The sequence below is a fragment of the Salvelinus sp. IW2-2015 genome, unplaced genomic scaffold (genome assembly GCF_002910315.2).
Source record: "Salvelinus sp. IW2-2015 unplaced genomic scaffold, ASM291031v2 Un_scaffold2137, whole genome shotgun sequence".
NCBI classification, from domain to species: Eukaryota; Metazoa; Chordata; class Actinopteri; order Salmoniformes; family Salmonidae; genus Salvelinus; species Salvelinus sp. IW2-2015.
In genome coordinates, this window is record NW_019943471.1 from 49,550 (window position 1) to 76,369 (window position 26,820).

At 43.3% G+C, this 26,820-nt stretch overlaps 1 protein-coding gene across 1 annotated transcript; it reads right to left on the bottom strand.

The window, feature by feature from the left end:
- LOC112073067 (dual specificity protein phosphatase 22-A) lies at positions 1-26,784 on the bottom strand. Its single transcript, XM_024140435.2, has 7 exons — positions 26,472-26,784; positions 24,019-24,052; positions 23,158-23,240; positions 22,323-22,372; positions 12,586-12,660; positions 12,329-12,500; positions 1-669 (listed from the first exon to the last, which is right to left on the bottom strand). The coding sequence occupies exons 1-7, from the start codon at positions 26,490-26,492 to the stop codon at positions 469-471; spliced, it is 636 nt and encodes a 211-aa protein (XP_023996203.1). The 5' UTR covers positions 26,493-26,784; the 3' UTR covers positions 1-468.
- Between the last annotated feature and the right edge of the window lie 36 nt (positions 26,785-26,820).

The window sequence follows — 26,820 nt, forward strand, 5'->3', positions numbered from 1 at the left end:
AGGTTATAGGACAGGTGAATCCTCATGGTAGTATGTGGCTGTAAGGTCAAGGTGTTGAGGTGTGGAGGTATTTGGACTAAGGCTTCAGTGAGCTTCAGTGAGCATCAGAGCTCCTGATCAGGCTGTACTAAGGTCAGTTTAGTGGCGAGGGACATGGGAGGTAGTGCAGTGGTGAGAGAGTCAGTTAGACAATACCCCTATGCACTTGGGACCTGCAAGTACTAAATAGTTACAGGCAATAAGGTGACAATTCCACCTAGTCTATCAGAGGGTGGGGTGGAGCTATTCCCATATTGCTTAGGAGGACTAGGCTCTGGAGAATGTCTTGGTCAAGAGAAACCCCTGGCCCTACTTACACCCATCAGATCCTTTCAGATCTAAGTGCCTAGGGATTGGGACATTGTCTCACTCAACAGGCAGGCCTGAGCTGGAGGTTGGTGGGACCAGGGAGATTCGCGGCCCCTTGGCTCATCTGTTGCCCCCAGAGCCGTTGTAGGCATTGTAGGGTAGAGGGTAGACACTGGAGGCCTGGTTCATCCAGCCCTGGTCCCCTCCTCTCCTCTGGTTCTCCTGCTGCTGCTGCTCTATGTACTGGTTCAGCAGCGCTCCCACCTGCTCCTGGTCCTTGAAGGGACTGTGGCGGAAACTGGCCCGCAGCCACGCCCGGTACTGGAGAGAAAGACAGAAAAGATGTTTGGTGGTTCAGATCAATTAGTGTTCTATGGTCCCCCAAGGGTGGGATGTCAGAGCAGAGTGTTCTGGAGTCAGAGCAGAGTGTTCTGGAGTCAGAGCAGAGTGTTCTGGAGTCAGAGCAGAGTGTTCTGGCGTCAGAGCAGAGTGTTCTGGAGTCAGAGCAGAGTGTTCTGGAGTCAGAGCAGAGTGTTCTGGCGTCAGAGCAGAGTGTTCTGGCGTCAGAGCAGAGTGTGTGGGTGAGAAGTTATTTTTCTATTGTGGTGTAGTTTACCACACTTTCTCTTGGTTTCTTTCCCTTCCCAGTAGATGGTGATAGATGTAGATAGAGGCAGCTACAATCTAAGCAATTTATCTCTAGATCAATCTCTGTGTGTGGTTGGCAAACGGACAGCAGACATTCCTGAAAACGAGGGACTTTCCTCGGCAGCTCAGAGAGCCATAAGAGGTCCAACAGCTGTGCCCCCAACAGACTCACTCTGGCTTTAACAACATTGCTTCTGGGCTTGATCCCAACTTGAATTCTGTGCACGTAAATCATGCATTGATGTCATTGCATGTGTAACTTGTGAAAATTCAAGTTACACATGCTGATCTCAAGATGAGATGTGACCTTCTATGAGGACTGTAAGTATCATATATTTACATAGACAATGTCCTCTAAAATGGCCCAGTGTCTGGGTTTAACGGTACACAGGGATTAGTACTGGTTAGAGGGCCTCGAGGAGGCAGCAGGGGTTGGGTGGGAAACCCCTGGCAGAAGTCCCAGGTCTTTAGCCCAGCGGTCAGTGGGCCCACATAGGGACCAGTGAGAGCTGAGGAAGGGGTGGAGAAAGCTAGCTCTGAATCAGAGCTTTACCAGGAACCTGCCTCCACTTCCGTCACTCCTCCTCTGACATTCCTGCTCACACAGTAGCTACGGGCTCTCAAGCAAAAACAGATCTAGGACCAACCTCGATTGTAGTGACTGTGCAAGTGATGTCACCCAATTCCATTGAAGCTTGTAGAAAAGTACACTTTACAAAAAATAACTTAGGAAAATTGCAATTGGTTCAGAACAGGGCAGCACGGCTGGCCCTTGGATGTACACAGAGTGATAATATTAATATTATGCATGTCAATCTCTCCTGGCTCAAAATGGAGGAGAGATTGACTTCATCACTGCTTGTATTTATGAGAGGTGTTGACATGTTGAATGCCTCGAGCTGTCTGTTCGAACTACTGGCGCACAGCTCGGACACTCATGCATACCCCACAAGACATGCCACAAGCAGTCTCTTCACAGTCCCCAAGTCCAGAACAGACTATGGAAGGCACACAGTACTAAATAGAGCCATGACTACATGGAACCCTATTCCACATCAAGTAACTCATGCAAGCAGTAAAATTAGATTTAAAAACAGATAAAAAAAATACCTTTTTACCTTACCTTACAACACAAACATAGGCACAGACACATGCATACACACACGATAGCATACGCACTATACACACACACGTGTACATGGATTTTGTACTGTATATACGTGGTAGTGGTGGAGTAGGGGCCTGAGGGCACACAGTAAATGTATTGTAATGTTTTTAAAATTGTATAAACTGCCTTAATTCTTCTGGACGCCAGGATGAGTTAATCAAATCAAATCAAATATTATTTGTCACATGTGCCGAATAAAACAGGTGTAGACCTTACAGTGAAATGCTTACTTACAAGCCATTAACCAACAATGCAGTTTTAAGAAAATCCCTACAAAAGTAAGAGATAAGAATAACAAATAATTAAAGAGCAGCAGTACAGTGCCTTGCGAAAGTTTTCATGTTGGCCCCTTGGCATTTTTCCTATTTTGTTGCCTTAAAACCTGGAATTAAAATATATATTTTGGGGGGGTTTGTATAATTTGATTTACACAACATGCCTACCATTTTGAAGATGCAAAATATTTTTTGGGTGAAACAAACAAGAAATAAAACAAAAAACTGAAAACTTGAGCGTGCATAACTATTCACCCCCCCAAAGTCAATACTTTGTAGAGCCACCTTTTGCAACAATTACAGCTGCAAGTCTCTTGGGATATGTCTCTATAAGCTTGGCACATCTAGCCACTGGGATTTTTGCCCATTCTTCAAGGCAAAACTGCTCCAGCTCCTTCAAGTTGGATGGGTTCCAGCTGGTGTACAGCCATCTTTAAGTCATACCACAGATTCTCAATTGGACTGAGGTCTGGGCTTTGACTAGGTATAACAGTTTTGCTTCCGTCCCTCTCCTCGCCCCTACCTGGGCTCAAACCAGGGACCCTCTGCACACATCAACAACTGACACCCACAAAGCATCGTTACCCATCGCTCCACAAAAGCCACGGCCCTTGCAGAGCAAGGGGAACAACTACTTCAAGGTCTCAGAGCGAGTGACGTCACTGATTGAAACGCTATTAGCGTGCACCCCGCTAACTAGCTAGCCATTTCACATCGGTTACATAGGCCATTACAAGACATTTAAATGTTTCCCCTTAAACTACTCAAGTGTTGCTTTAGCAGTATGCTTAGAGTCATTGTTCTGCTGGAAGGTGAACCTCCGTCCCAATCTCAAATCTCTGGAAGACAAACCGGTTTCCCTCAAGAATTTCCCTGTATTTAGCACCATCCATCATTCCTTTAATTCTGACCTGTCCCTGCCGATGAAAAACATCTCCACAACATGATGCTGCCACCACCATGCTTCACTGTGGGGATGGTGACCTCGGGGTGATGATAGATTATGGGTTTGTGCCAGATATTGCGTTTTCCTTGATGGCCAAAAAACTCAATTTTAGTCTCATCTGACCAGAGTACCTTCTTCCATATGTTTGGGGAGTCTCCCACATGCCTTTTGGCGAACACCAAATGTGTTTGCTTATTTTTTCTTTAAGCAATGGCCACTCTTCCGTAAAGCCCAGCTCTTCCGTAACGCCTAGGTACTGGATGGCAGGAAGCTTGGCCCCAGTGATGTACTGGTCCGTACACACTACCCTCTGTAGTGCCTTGTGGTCGGAGGCCGAGCAGTTGCCATACCAGGCAGTGATGCAACCCGTCAGGATGCTCTCGATGGTGCAGCTGTCAAACCTTTTGAGGATCTGAGGACCCATGTCAAATCTTTTCAGTCTCCTGAGGGGGAATAGGTTTTGTCGTTCCCTCTTCACAACTGTCTTGGTGTGCTTGGACCATGTTAGTTTGTTGTTGATGTGGATGCCAAGGAACTCTCAACCTGCTCCACTACAACCCCGTCGGTGAGAATGGGGGCATGCTTGGTCCTGTAGTCCACAATCATCTTCTTTGTCTTGATCACGTTGATGGAATGGTTGTTGTCCTTGCACCACACGGTCAGGTCTCTGACCTCCTCCCTATAGGCTGTCTCATCGTTGTCAGTGATCAGGCCTACCACTGTTGTGTCATCGGCAAACTTAATGATGGTGTTGGAGTCGTGCCTGGCCGTGCAGTCATGAGTGAACAGGGAGTACAGGAGGGGACTGAGCACGTACCCCTGAGAGTTCCCCATGTTGAGGATCAGCGTGGCGGATGTGTTGTTACCTACCCTTACCACCTGGGGGCGGCCCGTCAGGAAGTCCAAGATCCAATTGCAGAGGGAGGCGTTTAGTCCCAGGGTCCTTAGCTTAGTGCTGTCCAACAATACTCTATTGTGGCTCTATTTCTTTTCACATAAACAAAACATTCAGTCCAGGTGCCCCTTTTTTGTATTTTTTTTTTTAGCAATTCTCAATAAGCCTTTCAGGGGCTCTGACAGTCCTTTTTGGTCGTTCTGCTGAAGTGCTTCCTGAAACAGTTGGACAGCGTTCATTGTCAGTCAGGGTGTTCTGACTGAATTGTCCATTTCTAAAGGCATTTTACGCTTCAGCAGTATCCTCCTGATGATCCTCAGTCCCTTGAGTGAATGGCTGCAGCCTTAGATCCACTCTGTTTCGTCTCAGTTGTGATCCATGCTCTGTTTGGATCTCATAGGATCGCGGTGCAACTTCTCTCTGCACACACCCTTGCTGTATCCAGGTTCCTTAGTGATGTCTCGGAGTCGTACATGATCTCCAGGTTTCAGTTCAGGTAAGTGTCTTGCACTTTTGTCGTGACAATGTCCTCAATGCACTTATTGATAAAGCCAGTGACTGATGTGGTGTACTCCTCAATGCCATCGGAAGAATCACGGAACATATTCCAGTCTGTGCTAGCAAAACAGTCCTGTAGTTTAGCATCTGCTTCATCTGACCACTTTTTTATAGATCGAGTCATTGGTGCTTCCTGCTTTAATTTTTGCTTATAAGCAGGGATCAGGAGGATAGAGTTGTGGTCAGATTTGCCAAATGGAGAGTGAGGGAGAGCTTGGTACGCGTCTCTGTGTGTGGAGTAAAGGTGGTCTCGATTTTTTTCCCCTCTGGTTGCACATTTAACATGCGGATAGAAATTAGGTAAAACTGATTTAAGTTTCCCTGCATTAACGTCCCCGGCCACTAGAAGCGCAATCTCTGGATGAGCGTTTTCCTGTTTGCTTTTTGGCGGAATACAGCTAATTGAGTGCGGTTTTAGTGCCAGCCTCGGTCTGTAGATAGCTACGAAAAATACAGATGAAAACTCTCTAGGTAGATAGTGTGGTCTACAGCTTATCATGAGATACTCTACCTCAGGCGAGCAAAACCCTGAGACTTCCTTAGATATCGTGCACCAGCTATTGTTTACAAATATGCACAGGCCCCCGCCCATGTCTTACCAGAGGCTGTGGTTCTGTCCTGCCAATAGAGTGTATAACCCGCCAGCAGTATGTTCTTAATGTCGTCGTTCAGCCACGACTCTGTGAAACATAAGATATTGCAGTTTTTAATGTCCTGTTGGTAGGATATACGTGCTTTCAGTTCATCCCATTTATTTTCCAGCGATTTAACGTTAACTAGCAGAATGGAAGGCAAGGGCAGATTAGCCACTCGTCGCCTGATCCGCGCAAGGCATCCTGATCTCTTTCCGCGAAACCTACGTTTCCTTTTCCAGCAAATCACAGGGATCTGGGCCTGGTCGGGTGTCCGTAGTATATCCCTCGCGTCCGACTCACTGAAGAAAAACTGCTCGTCCAATTTTAGGTGAGTAATCCCAGTTTTGATGTCCAGAAGCTCTTTTCGGTCATAAGAGAAGGTAGCAGCAGCATTATGTACAAAACAAGTAACGAACAACGCAAAAAATAAAATAGCATGCTTGTTTAAGAGCCGATAAGACGGCAGCACTACCCTCCGGCGCCATCTTCATTAGCTGCCTTGGCAGTAGCTAATGGGGATCCATAATAAATACAAATACACAAGAAATTGTATTTGACCGATATTGTTTTTTATTCGTCCTATTCATATGTGTTCTATTTCTATGTCAGTTCTGGTGATTCTGTAGGTGTGACACACCATACGTTAATTGAACATTACCCAGCCCTCCTTTTACCACAGTGGAACCACAGCCTGTGGGACATGCTCCATCTTGCCCTTCCAGTAAAGCTCTAACCATTTAGGTCAACAAGTCCAACAGACCATCCAGATCTGCGGTTTCTGGAGGGAATCCAGGAAATAAACATCTAATCATTTGTTGTGTAACACCATATATATTGCGAAATAGGACGAACTGAAAGTGTCTCTGAAAGTAATATATGGAATTATGTTCCATTTCAGTAACGCAATATGAATACAAAGAGGGAACTGTAGATTATAAAGAGACAAATAAAATGTTCACACTAGTGTGAGCCTAATGAACCTAAACATTATTTTCGCTTCAGTTGTCCCATTCTTTTGGCACCTGTGTGTTCACTAATCAAGGTTATGCAGCTTAGATGTGTTCCACACCGCTGGATCTATAGACATCATTTATGAACATTTTGGAAATGCAGTGAGAAATCAAAACAACCACACAGTTGGACATATTATTGTTCTGACATGAACATTGCTACCCCTCACCGAACACATCAAACATGGATGTCCTTGTAAGACCAGCCGAGTATAGTGCAGTTTATGCTCTTTTGGGTCAGACTTCCACACAGGACAGTGGGATTGATCCGTGTAGTTCTCAGCTGTGCTGTGGGAAGACATGGCTGACATTTAAAACAACGGAACATCACATCACAGGCTTCTGGAAGACAGGTGTTGAACATCACATCACGGGCTTCTGGAAGACAGGTGTTGAACATCACATCACGGGCTTCTGGTAGACAGGTGTTGAACAATCACATCACGGGCTTCTGGAAGACAGGTGTTTGAACATCACATCACGGGCTTCTGGTAAGACAGGTGTTGAACATCATGGGCTTCTGGTAGACATGTGTTGAACATCACATCACGGGCTTCTGGAAGACAGGTGTTGAACATCACATCACGGGCTTCTGGTAGACAGGTGTTGAACATCATGGCTTCTGGAAGACAGGTGTTGAACATCACATCACGGGCTTCTGGTAGACAGGTGTTGGACATCACATCATGGGCTTCTGGTAGACAGGTGTTGAACATCACATCACGGGCTTCTGGTAGACAGGTGTTGGACATCACATCATGGGCTTCTGGTAGACAGGTGTGGACATCACATCATGGGCTTCTGGTAGACAGGTGTTGAACATCACGGGCTTCTGGTAGACAGGTGTTGAACATCACGGGCTTCTGGTAGACAGGTGTTGGAACATCACATCATGGGCTTCTGGTAGACAGGTGTTGAACATCACATCACGGGCTTCTGGTAGACAGGTGTTGGACATCACATCATGGGCTTCTGGTAGACAGTGTTGAACATCACGGGCTTCTGGTAGACAGGTGTTGGACATCACATCACGGGCTTCTGAAGACAGGTGTTGAACATCACATCACGGGCTTCTGGTAGACAGGTGTTGAACATCACATCACGGGCTTCTGGAGACAGGTGTTGAACATCACATCACGGGCTTCTGGTAGACAGGTGTTGAACATCATGGGCTTCTGGTAGACATGTGTTGAACATCACATCACGGGCTTCTGGAAGACAGGTGTTGAACATCACATCACGGCTCTGGTAGACAGGTGTTGAACATCATGGGCTTCTGGAAGACAGGTGTTGAACATCACATCACGGGCTTCTGGTAGACAGGTGTTGGACATCACATCATGGGCTTCTGGTAGACAGTGTTGAACATCATGGGCTTCTGGTAGACAGGTGTTGAACTCATGGGCTTCTGGTAGACATGTGTTGAACATCATGGGCTTCTGGTAGACAGGTGTTGAACATCACATCACGGGCTTCTGGTAGACAGGTGTTGGACATCACATCATGGGCTTCTGGAAGACAGGTGTTGAACATCCCATCACGGGCTTCTGGTAGACAGGTGTTGGACATCACATCATGGGGCTTCTGGTAGACATGTGTGTTGAACATCATGGGCTTCTGGTAGACAGGTGTTGGACATCACCATCACGGGCTTCTGGAAGACAGGTGTTGAACATCACATCACGGGCTTCTGGTAGACAGGGTTGAACATCATGGGCTTCTGGTAGACATGTGTTGAAAGCATCACATCATATGGGCTTCTGGTAGACAGGTGTTTGGACATCACGGGCTTCTGGTAGACAGGTGTTGAACATCACGGGCTTCTGGAAGACAGGTGTTGAACATCACATCATGGGCTTCTGGTAGACAGGTGTTGAACATCACATCATGGGCTTCTGGTAGACAGGTGTTGAACATCACGGGCTTCTGGTAGACAGGTGTTGGACATCACGGGCTTCTGGTAGACAGGTGTTGGATGGAGTGGTGGGTGGCTACTAGTATCAATGCAATGTGTATTTATTTTCTTATAAATTACCTAAAATTTATTACAGTAATGTATAGGTTAACAAACTAGTGGTACATTTTTTACATTAGTTGAGTAATCATGAAATACAGTATAGTTTTAATGTTATATACAAAATAGTGTTACAGACTTCCTATCATAAATTCAGGATTTCCAGATGAACCAAGACAGTTCCCATGTCTGGTAAAAGAGAAGAGTTGTGTTCAGGTGTCATGTGCCTCCTAACGGAGGGAGGTGCAGGAATCAGGAGGAGGAGAGCAAGGAATTCCCAGTGGCAAAATAGTTTAATGAGCATTCCCAACACAACTACAACATGGGACTGAAACACGCCCAAACGAGGTTGCCACACACTCAGGGAAATAAAGCGCATACACACGGAGGAGAAACCTCTACTACTAAACTCAATACCTAACGGCACAACTGCCGTGAGAAAAGAAACCCTGTGGTGCAGACACGCACCCCTAAATAACATAACCACAGAAAACAATCCCGCACAAAGACTAGCAGGCAGCGGAGGTAAATATACCCACCGAAATCAACTAATCAGACACAGGTGTAAACAATACAGACAGACACAAACAAAAAGGAAAAATGGATCGGTGGCAGCTAGTAGGCCGGCGACGACGATCGCCGAGCACCACCCGAACAGGAAGAGGAGCCACCTTTGGTGGAAGTCGTGACATCAGGTGTGTCACTGTGAAGTATGTTTCCTCCCACACAACCGTCAGGTGTCACAGCGACTCCCATTACCACCATCCATAACCAGCCATACAACATACTCAAACCTCTCAACACGAAAATGGACTGTGTTACAAAAATATGCACTGTGTTACAAAAATACACACCAAGGAAGGTACAATGAACAGTTAGACTACACACGATAAGGACAGACGGGAGACTTGAGTCCCAAACCCAGCTTTGAGTCAGACTCTCCACCATTCCTTTACCAGTTTTCACTTCCAGATCAATTATTCATGAGAAAAGGATTACTCAAAATTGGAACAAATTATGTCAATTTCAGTTTTGTTTGCTTGAAAACATCTCTTTGCTTTGAATCCATTCAAAGTAAGTCAAAGTCCAAACTAATGAACAGTGACCTGGACACAACCCCTAAGACACTATCACACTTACTGAACCTTACCTTATGCACAACAAAACACCCACGTCATAATGCATTTATAATCATTTTTAACAACAGACATGCCTTAGTTGTATCAGTGTTTTAGGCAAAGTGTTGTGAAATTAAAAAAATATACAATTGATCACCTCTATATACAGTATAACACTATAGATAAAACTATTGGGATGACAAGAGCAAATTCTCTCTAAGACACAGTCGTGGGAAAAGCATGAAGAAAGGAATCCCATTTCCCCTTTGATCCTCAAAATCACTGTCAACTCAACCAAACAATAAGAAAATAACAAATGTTTTTTTCTTCGGTGAAGACATGTTGCAAGCCTCTGACAGTAATTACAGTCACGTGATGGTTATTACCAGGCTAATGCAATTTCAGCAAGCCCCTCCAGTTCCCCTTCTGTATGCTACACACACACCAGTTCCAGAGACAAAGCCCTTTTCAGCAACCTCCATACACAGCTCTCTTTGCAGCATGGTCTAGAAACGTGCGTGTGTGTGTGCGTCTGTGCGTGTGCATGTCACACATCATTTCACAGGTTTGAAGTCTGATGTGTGTGGAAATAGCTGCCCCACAACAGGAAAGCCATTTTCTCACCCCACTACATCTTGTGTGAATAACATGCAGATGGGTCTAAATAAACTGACAACACAGATACTCACTTTGAAACCAGCAAACACTTTAGTGTAGGTCTAGTGACATGAGAGTGAAGGAGGGTGAAGTCACGGTTAATATACACGATGGTGGCACTTCTAATTAAATAACTTATGTATTTCTGGTGGCCCAGATGAAAGTCACATAGTAACAGTTTACACAGGATCTAATAGTCTTCTGTTGGCCTCAATACATCGAGGGTTCATAACCCACCTCGGTCATAACAGCAAGTCCAGAGAAAGCCATCGGCCATCACAGAGATCATCTCCCAGATTGCTAATGAGCAGTATGATGAGTTTAGGAAGATCCCTGGTAGGCCATACAAAGTTGAGTCAGGCAACCAGGAAGGATGGGCTCCAGGTTTACTGTCAGAGACCCACCTCCATCTACAGAAGTGAAAGTAAACCAAAGGTATGAACCTGACAGGGCAGGAGTGGCCTTGTAGAAAACAGCTGCATCATTAACTGATAGCAGCTGAATGATGACACATTCCTGTGACTCTGTACTATGAGTGGGAGTAAGCTAACAGTTTGGCTTCCGAGTGGGTGTTAGAGAAATGGTGGGACTTAACTGGCATTCTTCTTACTCACTGAAATTGTTTACCGTTGATAGGCCTGAACTATTCAAGTCTAAATATTACACTTGAGCTGTGTTACAGGGTGTTTTTCTGCCCACATTGAATTGCGGGAAGCTGTAGAATAATAACAATAATTTGGGGGTTGCTTATATTTGTCCTGTTATTTGTTGCATATCCCAACTCCCCGTGAGACACCCGCAGGGAGTGGGGTCACGGCCAGGGTCACCAATGTACAGCGCCCCTGGAGCATTAAGGGCCGCCCCCAGGTGGTAAGAGTAGGCAACAATACGTCTGCCACGCTGATCCTCAACAGTGGGGCCCCTCAGGGGTGTGTACTTAGTCCCCTCCTTGTATTCCCTGTTCACCCACGACTGCATGGCCAAACACGACTCCAACACCATCATTAAGTTTGCTGACGACACAACAGTGGTAGGCCTGATCACCGACAACGATGAGACGGCCTATAGGGAGGAGGTCAGAGAACTACAACCTCTCCCTTGATGTGAGCAAGACAAAGGAGCTGATCGTGGCCTACAGTAAAATGCAGGCCGAACAGGCCCTCATTAACATTGACGGGGCTGTAGTGGAGGGGGTCTAGAGTTTCAAGATCCTTGGTTTCCACATCACCAACGAACTATCATGGTCCAAACATACCAAGACAGTCATGACGAGGGCACGACAAAACCTTTTCCCCCTCAGAAGACTGAAAAGATTTGGCATGGGCCCCCAGATCCTCAAAGGTTTCTACAGCTGCACCATCGAGAGCATCCTGACCAGTTGCATCACCGCCTGGTATGGCAACTGTCGGCAACTGATCGTAAGGCGCTACAGAGGGTAGTGCAAACGGCCCAGTACATCACTGGGGCCAAGCTTCCTGCCATCCAGGACCTATATAATAGGCGTGTCAGAGGAAAGACCATAAAATTGTCAGAGACTCCAGTCACCCAAGTTATAGACTGTTTTCTCTGCTACCGCATGGCAACCGGTACCGGAGCACCAAGTCTAGGACCAAAAGGCTCCTCAACAACTTCTACCCCCAAGCCATTAGACTGCTGAACAATTTATAAAAATCGCCACCGGACAATTTACATTGACATCCCCCCCTTGTACACTGCTGCTACTCGCTGTTTGTTTGTTACCTATGCATAGTCACTTCGCCCGCACTTACATGTACAAATTACCTCAACTAGCCTGTACCCCCTGCACACTGACTCGGTACCGGTGCCCCTTGTATATAGCCTCATTATTGTTATTCTTATTGTGTTACTTTTTATTATTACTTTTTATGTTAACCTACTTGGTAACTATTTTCTTCTTCTTGAACTGCACTGTTGGTTAAGGGCTTGTAAGTAAGCATTTCACGGTAAAGTCTATACTTGTTGTATTCGGCGCATGTGGCAAATAAAGTTTGATTTGATATACAGGGTGTGTGTGTTTCAATGTGTGTGTAACTACCTCTGTGACTTGGTTCATCTGGTACTCCTGTAGTTGCTGTTGGAAGCCATAGTTCGGGCCTACGAAGGAACGCACGGCCTTGACAGCCGACAGACACTCCTCCCAGCTGTAGGTGGTGACGGTCATCAGGTAGGCCACCACCATGGTAGTACTACGGGACACACCGGCCAGGCTGCATTATGGGACAGAGCATAGTCATGAGGGGTCAGGTACGGTCAACAGAAAGTTAGTGGTTTATGGTTAGGTGGTGTACGTACCAGTGCACCAGACAGGCCCCTCCATTTAGACGACATTCGTGGATGAACCTGATGCTCTCTTTGAAATGCTGTGACCTGCAAAGACAAAAACACATGGCCTTATAAGTACAAGTACAGAATAAACAGTGTAGTGTAAAAAGTGTATCACTGATCGTATCAGGATGTGGATTGTCTTGTCATAGGTGAGACTAGGGCTGTTAAGATGACCATATTACTGCCACACTGGCGGTCATGAGTCATGATGGCAATCAAATTCCACGTGACCATTTAGACACGGTAATTAGGCTTCTCCAAGCTCTGATGCTGCTGATGGTCATTAGTAGCCTACCTAACTTGCCAACTGCCTGGGACTTAGCATTGTCCCTCTAATCACTCTGACATCAATGCAAATGTTATTGAAAATCTAAATCAAACACTGAATGAGAGCCCATGAGCTCATGTTGCGCAACATTTCTATGCAATTGCATGAGAAAACAGAGTGATGGCCTCTATTAAAAATAGGAGGATCACATCAGCTTTCTATAGGCTAGGCCTACTATATTTATTTCTCAACTTCCCTAATACTAAGCACATTGCTTCTCTTTACAACAGGAGTATAGCCTACCTGGCTGGCATGAAAATGAACCACGAGAATAGCGTTCTCCATTCTCTATTTAAGTGCATAGATTCCATGTATTTTTTCCCGGCTGCGGTTTTGAGACAGGTACATGATAAATCAAAATTTCACATATATATTAATTAGTATATGTAAAGAGAAGATTAAATCAAGAATAGTCTGATGGGTGACAATATTAGCCTATCACTTGTGAATTATATATTATCACTTGATGCCCAGCTTAAGGCAAGAAACAGCGCAATACTTTTTTTGGGAGACTTTTCACATCATAGTGTAATGGCTGTTGGAAGGAGAGGACCAAGGTGCAGCGTGGTACGTGTCCATATTTATTAGGAAGGAACACTGAAATAACAAAAATAACAAAGATAACGACCGAAACAGTTCTGGCTGGTGCAGACATACAAAACAGAAAACAACTACCCACAAAACACAGGTGGGATGTGGCTACCTAAGTATGGTTCTCAATCAGAGACAACGATAGACAGCTGCCTCTGATTGAGAACCACACTCGGCCAAACACATAGAAATATAAAACATAGAACAAAAACATAGAATGCCCACCCCAACTCACGCCCTGACCAAACCAAAATAGAGACATAACAAAGGAACTAAGGTCGGGGCGTGACACATAGCTGCACACCTCATATGTAGCCTAGCCCATAGGACTATATGTTTTGAAAAGGTTTGTATCACAATTAAAGTGGCCAAATAACTTCTTAAAATGGAGCACAATAATCAGTTTTACAACGGGTGTAGAGCCTAACTGGCATACATGTGAAGCATGTGAGTTTCAAGTATGGGGAAGATCATTTTCACCATAAAAATGCACATTTATAATAAAAGCATTACATTCATAATTGCATTTGCGGTCACTTTTTAGAATTGTGTTTTCCTGCTAATGGAAGCTTTGTGCTTATAGCTTACTACGGTGTGCACATTGCTGCGCTTATAATGTGAAGAAATATCCTAATAGTTGATCAACAATTTAAGCTAAACGTTCTGATCTGTTGCTTCAGGCTCATTGCTTAAAAAAGTTGTTTTGATGCTAGTGGTTGGATTAATTTGGAATCTATCGCATCCCACAACTGTCCTACACTATGTTTGGAATATTTATTTCTCACACAGAATATGTCGACTTTTGTACTATGGGGGATAGTAGATTGACATAGGCTAGTGCTTTTGCTGTTTGTTAGGCCTACTCATCTTGTTGGCTGACGAAAAGTAAATGTGGACAGTTCTTCCTCGGAATTGGATAAGGACGCACGCAGTTGCCTCCCCAATGTGTCTGTCTTCACTTGTAGCCTGTGAGAAAGACCCGTCACGTGATGGAGAGCCATGTGAGTAAGAGGTGCATCAGAGCGTGCAACCGGGAGAAGGGAATTATAATAATTATATTCAGCCCAAGAGCACAATGGCCACTGGCCGCAAAAGACAGATTTCTTTTTACGTGACATTACAGCCACACAAAAGGGATGCCACCGGAAAATTCGAGGCATTATCAAGAGCTTGTCAAAGTGTGTACAGCAAAAAACAAAGCAGGGCTCATGCCTTTCATGCAACTTTTTTCAAAACATCATTAGAGTCGCACCATTAGAGTCGCATCATGCAGCCTTATTGTATTAAAAATCAGAAGATATAGCCCGATGTTTGTATCACAACCAAAGATGCATAAATAACTTGAAATTATGTATTTAGGAGTACCTGTTTCTTTGTTAAGCGCTCAACACAGAATAGCTGCATATGCACACTCCTTTAAAATGTTTGGAGAAAATATCCTTTCTATTTTACTCAGCTATGTTCAATTGTATTCTTCATTCTATACAATCATGTAAAATAATGTCACAGAATTCTAAGCAAATCTTGTCTGCTTAATGAACTAGTGTACAGTTCCACAGACATATGGCATAGCCAGATCAGGGCCTAACACAAGGACAACAAAGAGTATGCTATTCTGTTCTTCTGAAATAGACTACATTTTCTTCATATCATGTTTCTTTAGACCTGTCTAAAATAAATCACGGATTTACTGTGATGATGTAGGCTCTTACATGGATATATTAGACTTTTTAAAATGTAGATGTTCCAAAGATCTGCATCAGTGGCAATGTGTGGAAGCCAGGAGAAGCTTAATGCGTTTATGTTAATTAATGGTCAATTACCGTGAAACTGGCAGTTATTTGCTTGACAATCACCAGCTGACAAAATGTCATGACCGTCACAGCCCTAGGTGAGACCAGATCTATAACTATATAAATTGATTTCAGGTCACATTTTATGGGATATGAGAAAGAACAGGAAGAAGTGAAACTAAGGTGTAAAAGTCATCTGGACCCCATCTCTGCACAGCACAAGTTCCTTCAATCCGTTTCATCTTAMTCATGATGTCCAGATAGATACCTGTCCTGTCTTATACCCAAGTAACCATGTATCTGTGTCCAATCATCACATCACTGGGAAGTCCCAGGGCATATTTTATAGTTTAGTAATTTAGCAGATGCTCTTATCTAGAACGACTTACATTCATGCATTCATCTTAAGATAGCTACTGTAGGTGAGACAACAACACATCACAATTGTATCAAGTACATTTTCCCTGAACAAAGTATTTATCAGCAAAGTCAGTGCTAGTGGGAAAAGATGCATAAGGATGTTATGGAGGGGGAAGGGATYGGTAGCTTACTCTGGAGATGGTGGTGGAAGTGATCTGTCCTATACAGTTGTCTTGTTTAGTAGCACTCTCCACTGGACACTACCAGGAGAACCTAGAAGTATTTTCTATTCAACTTCCATTGTCATCCAAGAAAATCATAATATCTCTCACACAACCCGTTGGTTTGTCAATTCATGCACCTTTGTAGGACTGCGAGGTAATGAGAGTATAGGGGACTCCTATACTGCTTCCCCTCACAGACTTTATAACCACTATCATTCCATCTTTAGAGATCATCTTTTCATGTAGATCAATACAGCATATACCCCAACTAACATTCTCCTTCCATCTACCCTATACTGTGACTTGATCTGTTTTTTGCTGTTGGTGTATGGCTACCACTCCAAACACTATTGGGAAATAGTAGTGAAGCGTTGCACAATAGGAGAGTCATATGGTGGGGAGCATTGTCCTATAACAGCAAAGGCTGCTTMGTTACCCAACCAACTCAACAGCCAGGGGCTAAAATAGATGGATTGCGCGTTCCCTCCTTCTCACTTGGAGTCAAACTCTTGCTGAAAGATGTCTCCTCAGCACTTTTCTAATTATTTCTGGTCCAGAGGTTTCCGGCTATCTTGTTAAATGTGCAGAAATGTATTAGGTGGCGACTATTTTGTGTTTTGACAGGCTGAACTCCAAATGAAAACAAAAAGAATTAGGATCTTACACTGAGTAGACAAAACATTAAGAACACCTGCTCTTTCCATGACAGACTGACCAGATGAATCCAGGTGAAAGCTATGATCCCTTATTAAATCCGTTTCAATCAGTGTAGATGAAGGGGCGGAGACAGGCTAAAGAAAAGTTCTTAAGCCTTGAGACATGGATTGTGTATGTGTGCCATTGAGAGAGTGAATAGGCAAGACAAAATATTTAAGCGCCTTTGAAACAGGTATGGTTGTAGGTTCCAGGTGCACCGGTTTGTGTCAAGAACTGCAATGAGGGAGGGGAGGGGTGTTTGGTATACTCAGTGTATATTTATGCAATAAGCCCCGAGGAGGTGTGGTATATAGCCAATATACCATGGCCAAGGGCTGTTCTTACGCACAACGCATCGCGGAGTGCCTGAACACAGCCCTTAGCCGTGGTATATTGGCCATATATCACAAACCCCCGAGGTGCCTTATTGCTATTATAAACTGGTCACCAACGTAATTAGATCAGTAAAAATACATGTTTTGTCAAACCCGTGGTATACGGTCTGATATACCACGGCTGTCAGCCAATCAGCATTCAGGGCTCGAACCACCCATATTATAATCACAAATGAAGGACAGTGGCAAACTGTATGGTTGAATCCAAACAAAGACTCTGTAGTGCTTTAGTTTTGTGATATCTGGTAACTGAAGATATAGGACATGTCCACCTGAATCTAATTCTAATTCTTGTTTCTTGAGTGTTTAATAAAACAACATGAAGTGGGGGTCAGGTCAGCATCCTACCACAATAATGACACACTCTCAGAGACTCATCAGGAGAGAGGCCCCCAGTCCTAGCCCCTAGGGCCCCTAGCCATGTCAGTCCCTGGCCTGGTCTCTAAAAGCAGGGAACAGGGGGACGTGATGAAACCAGTGCGGAGACCGTTAGCCCTGTTTTCCCAGCCTAGGGATTGTGACAGAGAGGGACTATAATAGGCCTGGTGACCGAGGCACAGCAGGATGTCACAGCAAGGCTTCCTTCCTGCTGCCTGCAGACCAGTTGGTTGCGACAGGGGGGTCAGAGGCCCCCCAACCCAACAAACATCCCCCCTCCTCCCTCATCCGCAACCTCCAACCACCCTCATCATCATCATCATCTCTCTCCTTATTTTCCTCTGAGAAGACAAGTGATTGACAGACTGACTGAGTTATGCTCTGCTTGCGGAGGTTTAAAAAAAAGACTTACTAGTCGCCAAAGTTACGGAGCATGTCTTTAACACTAGTGGCTGTCCTTTTCTGACTAGACTGGCAGACAGGGTGTTTCTGTCCAGGTATGAGAAGCAGGGTAGAACATTCCACCCTGGTAGTTATCCTTACTGCGCTACACAGCGGGCTACAATACTAAGTAATGAGCAGTAATTCATGTGGACAGTGGACACAGAACAAACTCAACAGATGGTGCAGGTCATAGGTACCATGGAAGTAGCTCTCTCTTTTATAGATCTCTAAAAGTGGTGCGTGGCCAGCGTAATGTGCGGCTATGTATTGGAAAACGACACAATTATTTGTGCTTTTTTGGGCTTAGGATCATAAAATGTCTTTAATGTATGGCTCATCAGGCTCAGGTGACTTCAGGCTTGAATTTTCATGCCGATCAAAGCTCTAATCAAATCCAGACATCAAGTTGAAGTCGGAAGTTTACATACACTTAGGTTGGAGTCAATAAAACTCATTTTTCAACCACTCCACAAATTTCTTGTTAAAACAATATAGTTTTGGCATGTCAGTTAGGACATCTACTTAGTGCATGACAAGTAATTTGTCCAACAATTGTTTACAGACAGATTATTTCACTTAAATTCACTGTATCACATTTCCAGTGAGTCAGAAGTTTACATACACTAAGTTGACTGTGCCTTTTAACAGCTTGGAATATTCCAGAAAATGATGTCATGGCTTTAGAAGCTTCTGATAGGCTAATTGACATCATTTGAGTCAAATAGAGGTGTACCTGTGGATGTATTTCAAGGCCTACCTTCAAACTCAGTGCCTCTTTGCTTGACATCATGGGAAAATCAAAAGAAATCAGTCAAGACCTCAGAAAATAAATTGTAGACCTCCACAAGTCTGGTTCATCCTTGGGAGCAATTTCCAACACCTGAAGGTACCCCACGTTCATCTGTACAAACAATAGTACGCAAGTATAAACACCATGGGACCATGCAGCCGTCATACCGCTCAGGAAGGAGAAGCGTTCTGTCTCCTAGAGATTAACGTACTTTGGTGCGAAAAGTGAAAATCAATCCCAGAACAACAGCAAAGGACCTTGTGAAGATGCTGGAGGAAACCGGTACAAAAGTATCTATATCCACAGTAAAACGAGTCCTATATCGACATAACCTGAAAGACCACTCAGCAAAGAAGAAGCCACTGCTCTAAAACCACCATAAAAAAGACAGACTACGGTTTGCAACTGCACATGGGGACAAAGATAGTACTTTTTGGAGAAATGTCCTCTGGTCTGCTGAAACAAAAATAGAACTGTTTGGCCATAATGACCATTTTTATGTTTGGAGGAATAAGGGGGAGGCTTGCAAGCCGAAGAACACCATCCCAACCGTGAAGCACGGGGGTGGTAGGATCATGTTGTGTGGGTGCTTTGCTGCAGGAAAGGGACTGGTACACTTCACAAAATAGATGGCATCATGAGGCAGGAAAATGATGTGTATATATTGAAGCAACATTTCAAGACATCAGTCAGGAAGTTAAAGCTTGGTCGCAAATGGGTCTTCCAAATGGACAATGACCCCAAGCATACTTCCAATGTTGTGGCAAAATGGCTTAAGGACAACAAAGTCAAGGTATTGGAGTGGCCATCACAAAGCCCTGACCTCAATCCTATAGAAAATCTGTGGGCAGAACTGAAAAAGCGTGTGCGAGCAAGGAGGCCTACAAACCTGACTCAGTTACACCAGCTCTGTCAGGAGGAATGGGCCAAAATTCACCCAACTTATTGTGGGAAGCTTGTGGAAGGCTATCTGAAATGTTTCACCCAAGTTAAACAATTTAAAGGCAATGCTCCCAAATACTAATTGAGTGTATGTAAACTTCTGACCCACTGGGAATGTGGTGAAAGAAATAAAAGCTGAAATAAATCATTCTCTCTACTATTATTCTGACATTTCACATTCTTAAAATAAAGTGGTGATTTTAACTGACCTAAGACAAGGAATTTTTACTAGGATTAAATGTCAGGAATTGTGAAAAACTGAGTTTAAATGTATTTGGCTAAGGTGTATGTAAACATCCGACTTAAACTGTACTTACCCAGCGTACGAAACATTGCTCTTTCTATGACAGACTGACCTGGTGAATCCAGGTGAAAGCTATCATCCCTTAATGATGTTGCTTGTTAAATCCACTTCAAATCAGTGTGCATGAAGGGGAGGAGACAGGTTGAAGAAGGATTTTTAAGCCTTGAGACAAGTGAGACATGGATTGTGTATGTGTGCCATTCAGAGGGTGAATGGGCAAGACAAAAGATTTAAGTGCCTTTGAACGGGGTATGGTAGTAGGTGCCAGGTGCACCGGTTTGAGAATGTCAAGAAGTGCAACGCTGCTGGATTTTTTTTTCACACTCAACAATATTCCGTGTGTATCAAGAATGGTCCACTACCCAAAGGACATCCAGCCAACTGTGGAAAGCATTGGAGTCAACATGTGCCAGCATCCGTGTGGAACGCTTTCGACACCTCGTAGAGTCCATGTTCCGATGAATTGAGGCTGTTTTGAGGGCAAAAGGGGGAGCAACTCAATATTAGGAAGGTGTTCCTAATGTTTGGTACACTCTGTTTATATGTTTTATATGCTTTGGAATGACACTTCCGGTTTTGGCGGGAAATACCTGGTGCCCGAGAGAAAAGTGATTTATTCTCGGGATGGAACATTTTTTAAATTCCGGGAAAATATTCAACTCTACTAAAGACTGAATGTGAAAGTGATAATGGCGTGGGTGGAAGGAAGGACACCCACACAGAGCAGAGCTGAGCAGAACGGTCTCAGTGCTACAGGGACTCTACCCTCAGCTGTCAAGTCACTTGGAGAGACATCACAGGGTTACCATGTGATGCTAGGGGGACTCTGACACTACTGTTCTTTTCAAATAACCACAATGTGTAATCAAATGACATGAAAGACCTGCCTCCAATGACCACCACAACACTAGAGTCTGAGTCCCTTACTACTGAAATTATTCTCGTGTGTTACAGCATTTGTATTATCATTTTCAGGGGTTGGAACCGGTTTAAGGAACAGAACCGAAAACCGGAAAAGAACAACATTTTTCAAGGAACAGAAATGGAACCGGGAATGAAAGTGATCCATACTGTTCCGGAACAGAACCGTTATTTTAAAAGCAAGGAAAACCGGTTAATAACGTTATTTTACGTTCCAGGCATTTTTTTCTAGTCCCACAAAAAAAATGCAACAAAGCGCCAATGCAAAGCCCTCACTCTGTCACTCAGAAACTTATTCCAGCGTCTGCCTGCAAGCTGAAAATCTTTGCCGATGTATGTGCATGTTTAAGTTACCTGCCTCTCCCCCTTCCGAAGCATAGGCTACTGTACTGACGTTAGAAGAGTGAGAAGATGGGGAGAGATAAATGTATTCACTTTTTCAATGCTAGTTAAGAATATTATAGGCCTAGTTACTGTATAACTCTGTCGACCTAATTCATATAATGCATGTCATAACAAGGTGCCTAGAGCTTCAAGCCTGCTCCTTAACCATCTCTCGCTCTCTCCCCACTCGTACAATTTCAGTCACATCTTGCGCAATAGTCTACACTTGTCTGTCCATCATGCATGTAAACAACTAGCTTGCCTGCTCTATCCGCACTGATTGGTGAAGTAATTTAATGAGCAGGTTAAAAAAGAAACAGAAAGGAACGATATAAACTGGTAATTTTTTGGGATTCGAACCGGTTCAGAACTTTATTTTGCTGGTCGGAACAGTGGAACGGAACAAAATAAATGTGGTTCTGTTCAGAACGAAATGATTGGGAAATGATTTCGGTTCCAACCCCTGATTATTTTTTATTTTCAACTGTTACATTTCTGCAACTTGTTTAATAACATTTTCAGTATTTGTACTAAATGGTAGTATGCCAATGGCGACCCACCAAACATGAGAGCAGCTTAGAGACAGAGAAGTAAATGTTTTGGTCTGCTGCTATAATGACAGAGGGGGACTTGATAACACACGTGAAGCAGCAGCAGTCTATCTAGCTCATTTCACACAGTGGGGATGGGGTCTATATAAAACTACAGCCATTTAAAATACTGCACCATCTCCACACTCTTTCCTGCTCTGATAGCAGAGCCAGACAAGTCAAACTGAGATGTCTTTCTCTCAGAGTCCTTTAGATTATCAGGTCTTAGTGTTTTTTTACTGTTTTGGTCTCTGACTTGATAATGTAGGTACCTTGTTTATTTCTACCTGATACATACTGTATGAACCTTTAAAAAACTTCCAGGCTTATTTCAGTTTTTTCAAAGACAAAGTGACTAATCTAATTTTCCTGCCTGCGTGTCACCCTGGAGCCACAAACTGAAGAGTTCAGTTCAACTGATGTTATTGAAACTATATGACACATGAGTCATATCTTGTTCACAGGAAAAAAAGAGGGACCTCTGACGATGGTATACAGCGGAGTGGCTTGTGTTGGTGGATTTGTTTGACAATGAATGGTGTGTGTGTGTGTGTGGTAACTCACAGGTTCTGGCTAGACGCATCAGCTGCGTGGATACACAGGTAGGTCATGTCCTGTGAGAGGTAAACAGATAGGAGTACAAACACAACACGAGGGTCAGTTTTGTTCTGCACACAGCACATGCCATCTACATGTGGTCACAGTACAGTTTATCAGCGGTATATCATTCACTTTCTGCCAATTAGCATTCTTGTAATTTTTTCTATTGTTTGAAACAGTAATTAGTAGGTAAGGTGTGTGGTCATCAACTGCACATTGTTGTTGGATGAGTCAAGTAAATACATACACATACTCAACTGAGTATTATAAATGAACCACATAGGTCAAATAAAACTAAAATATGATGCTTCAAGAGTGAAGTGCTTTATTGAACAGTTAAAGCTTTGTCTAAAGTTCTACAGTCCAATGTCACTGGTATGTATTAAACTGTGAGACACCACTACCCCCAGCTGGCTTCAACTATGTACTACAAAATCTATGTTTTAAACTTCTACAAAATTATGCCATACTGTACGGATTTCATTACACAACATAATTCCCATGAATCAAATCAAGGAACTGAATACTGACCCAAAAAGTTATGAGACGTCTCTCTAGAATTTGAGACAAAGTCCCATATTCACTAACTGAGTATGAGGAAGTTAAAAATCATTTAAGTTTGACTCATGTAAGACATGTTATTCAAGGTTATGGTCAATGGTCATGAAATCCCATTTCAGTTCTTGACCAACTAAACCAGAATGAAGCCTACTCCAGCCTGACTCAAGACACAACAATGTATTCAGTCTATCTCTGTGAAACTGGCCTTGTGTCCTCTATGGCTGCCTGCCCCACTCACCTCCAGCACGGGTTTAGCATTGTTATACACAGACAGGATGTGGGTGATGTTGTTCTGGGACAAACTTTCTCTGTTCTCCGAGTCTGGGAAAAGACGAAGGGAGGGAGAAAATGTCGATCAGTGATTCTTCTCAGTGAATTTCTATGAGACCCTCAGTAGACAAAGCAATGCCATAAGGAGAGAGAGGAAATGCATAATTTGAAGTGTTTAAGACCCAGGAGTGGCTTGCCCAGAAGCAGCATCTTTGTGGCTGTAATTTGGTTAGCAATCATTTGGCCTTGTCACTTAAAGCTATTTTCAGTGTGTGAGCAGTACTTGGACCATCTAGCGAAGCCATCATCAGTATGGCTAACATTATAGCAGGGTAGATGTCACATTAAGCTGGTAGGGCAGAGACCCCCTTGGCTGAGGAGCAGATAAATCACCAACATTACCAGAGGGAGTAAATGTGCCATATTCTACTGATGGATACAGGATGATGCATGCAGCAGCCTTAAGTTGGGCCATGCCTTAGTTCATTGAGCTACAGTACACATATAACCTTCTGCTACTCTATTTTGATCTATACATAACTATAATCCACTCACTAGATATTCTTGTTATCTCTTCCCTTGTTAAATTTGACCATACCTTACAGGTAACGTATCAACAACATTATAACAACATAAGGACAGAGAAAGTAAAGCTCATGTGCATCAATAACAGAAGAAAATGCCTGAGTCTCTTTGAAAACTGCCCTGGATTCAAGCAAGATGCTGCTGCCACACCTAGTGAATTAGTGAGTGTTGCCTCTTGGGTGTGATGCCTGACTGTGCAATATATAAAACAACTGAATGGATTTCAGCAGAATCCTGTTCTCACCTCTGATATTTCCCAGGTAGAGCCCATCAACAACCTGCAAATAGGAAAACAAAGAGACATTTCACTAGTTAGATATTCACAATTTGAGCATGGCCTTAACCTTAGTGATGCTCCTTATCTATGTTCGTAGGATGTATTCAGGTGTCCAGTTTGGTCAAACAGTATTTTCCCAATTGAGAAAACAAACAGGAACCGTTCTCATAGCTAAATCAAGCCTTATAGGGCCTGTAATAAATAGTATTGCCTGGCATGACTGGGATTGAGGAGCACTGAACCAACTCTGATGGTTAAGGCCATGTTGACACAAAGCTGTGCAATAAAGCTGTAGCGATCCCATCATGATCTCTTCTAGACATTACAAGACTCCTGCATTATTTAAGACTTCAAAATAAAAAGTATATGCCTGCCTATGATGTTAGTGTCCTCTGAAATTCAGATAAGCTTAGAGCTTCAGTCAGGGTGGAATTACAGTGGTGCCCAGAGGTGCTTCTGGACACTCCCATCACCGTTAACGGAACACTAAAACGTGTAATATATACAGTACCAGTCAAAGGTTTGGACACACCTACTCACCTACTAATTTTTCTTTATTTGTACTATTTTCTGCATTGTAGAATAATAGTGAAAACATCAAAACTATGTAATAACACATACCGAATCATGTCGTAACCAAAAAAAGTGTTAAAACAAAATATATTTTTGATTTTAGATTCTTCAAAGTAGCCACCCTTTGCACACTCTTGGCATTCTCTCAACCAGCTTCACCTGGAATGCTTTTACAACAGTCTTGAAGGAGTTCACACATATGCTAAGCACTTGTTGGCTGATTTTCCTTCATTCTGAGGTCCAACTCATCCCAAACCATATCAATTGGGTTGAGGTTGGGTGATTGTGGAGGCCAGGTCATCTGATGCAGCACTCCCTCACTCTACTTCTTGGTCAAATAGCCCTTACACAGCCCGGAGGTGTGTTGGGTCATTGTCCTGTTGAAAAACAAATGATAGTCCCACTAAGTGTAAACCAGATGTGATGGCGTATCGCTGCAGAATGCTGGGGTAGACATGCTGGTTAAGTGTGCTTTGATTTCTAAATAAATCACTGACAATGACACCAGCAAAGCACTCCCACACCATCACACCTCCTCCTCCATGCTTCATGGTGGGAACCACACATGCAGAGATTATCCGTTCACATACTCTGTCTCACAAAGACACAGCGGTTGGAACCAAAAATCTCAAATTTGGACTCATCAGACCAAAGGAAAAGATTTCCACCGGTCCAATGTCCATTGCTTGTGTTTCTTGGCCAAGCAAGTATCTTATTATTATTGGTGTCCTTTAGTAGTGGTTTCTTTGCAGCAATTCGACAATGAAGGCCTGATTCACACAGTCTCCTCTGAACAGTGGATGTTGAGATATGTCTGTTACTTGAACTCTGTGAAGCATTTATTTGGGCTGCAATTTCTGAGGCTGGTAACTCTAATGAACTTATCCTCTGCAGCAGAGGTAACTCTGGGTCTTCCTTTCTTGTGGCGGTCTTCATGAGGGGCAGTTTCATCACAGGGTTTGATGGTTTTTGAGACTGCACTTATAAAATGTTCTGCATTGACTGACCTTCATGTCTTAAAGTAATGATTGATTGTCGTTTCTCTTTGCTTATTTAAGCTGTTCTTGCCATAATATGGACTTGGTCATTTGCCAAATAGGGCTATCTTCTGTATACCACCCCTACCTTGTCACAACACAACTGATTGGCTCAAACACATTAAGAAGGAAAGAAATTCTACAAATTAACAAGGCACACCTGTTAATTGAAATGCATTCCAGGTGACTACCTCATGAAGCTGATTGAGAGAATACCAAGAGTGTATAAAGCTGTCATCAAGGCAAAGGGTGACTACTTTGAAGAATCTAAAATCTAAAATATATTTAGATTTTTTTAACACTTTTTTAGTTACATGATTCCATGTGTTATTTCATAGTTTTGGTGTCTTCACTATTATTCTACAATGTAGAAAATAGTAAAAATAAAGAAAAGCTCTTGAATGAATACGTGTGTTCAAACTTTGACTGGTACTGTATATACAAAACATTTAAACACCCAACTATTGACAGATAACAATAAGGGCTTTAAAACAGTCAAAATAGTAGGGCTAAGTGTTTTTCTCCATTTGATACCCTAAATCCAAAACCTGTATGAGTTATCACGTTATTATATTAATTGACAGTGTGTGATGAGTAGCCTACCCTTTGGTTTTATTCAGGGAACTATAGCGACGTTCAGTGTTGCAGATAGACATGTAGATGGCTGATGTAAATACCATGACATAATATATTCCGCGCATATCTATGTGCAACGTTTACGCCCCTCCGAGGAAGTGCCTTGCTACAAAATAACAATCAAGCCATTGAACAGAACAGATACATTAATAACAAAAACACAAAGGCCCCTACCTTGTTCATTCCATTTCCCATCTCTCTCGCAGACGACAAAGATTATGAAGTATTTCAAATACAGCTGGATATTTACGTCTCAATGCAACAACGCAAAATATTGGACAAGAACATGGACTGACTTTCAATAACATGAAGCGGTGCGTGCGAGTGATCGCGAAATGGTCTGTCCGTCACGAGTGAGACCACTTCGCGCCTCTGTAGTTCAACATGGGTGTACTTTGACCGCTTTGTCTACATTGCTTCACAAGACGATCGCCATAATGCTGCTCTGTATGACCTGCGCTCCATAATCCTCTTCCGGGTTTCCCCCGAGAAATTATATCATTGGTACATGGGATCGTAATGC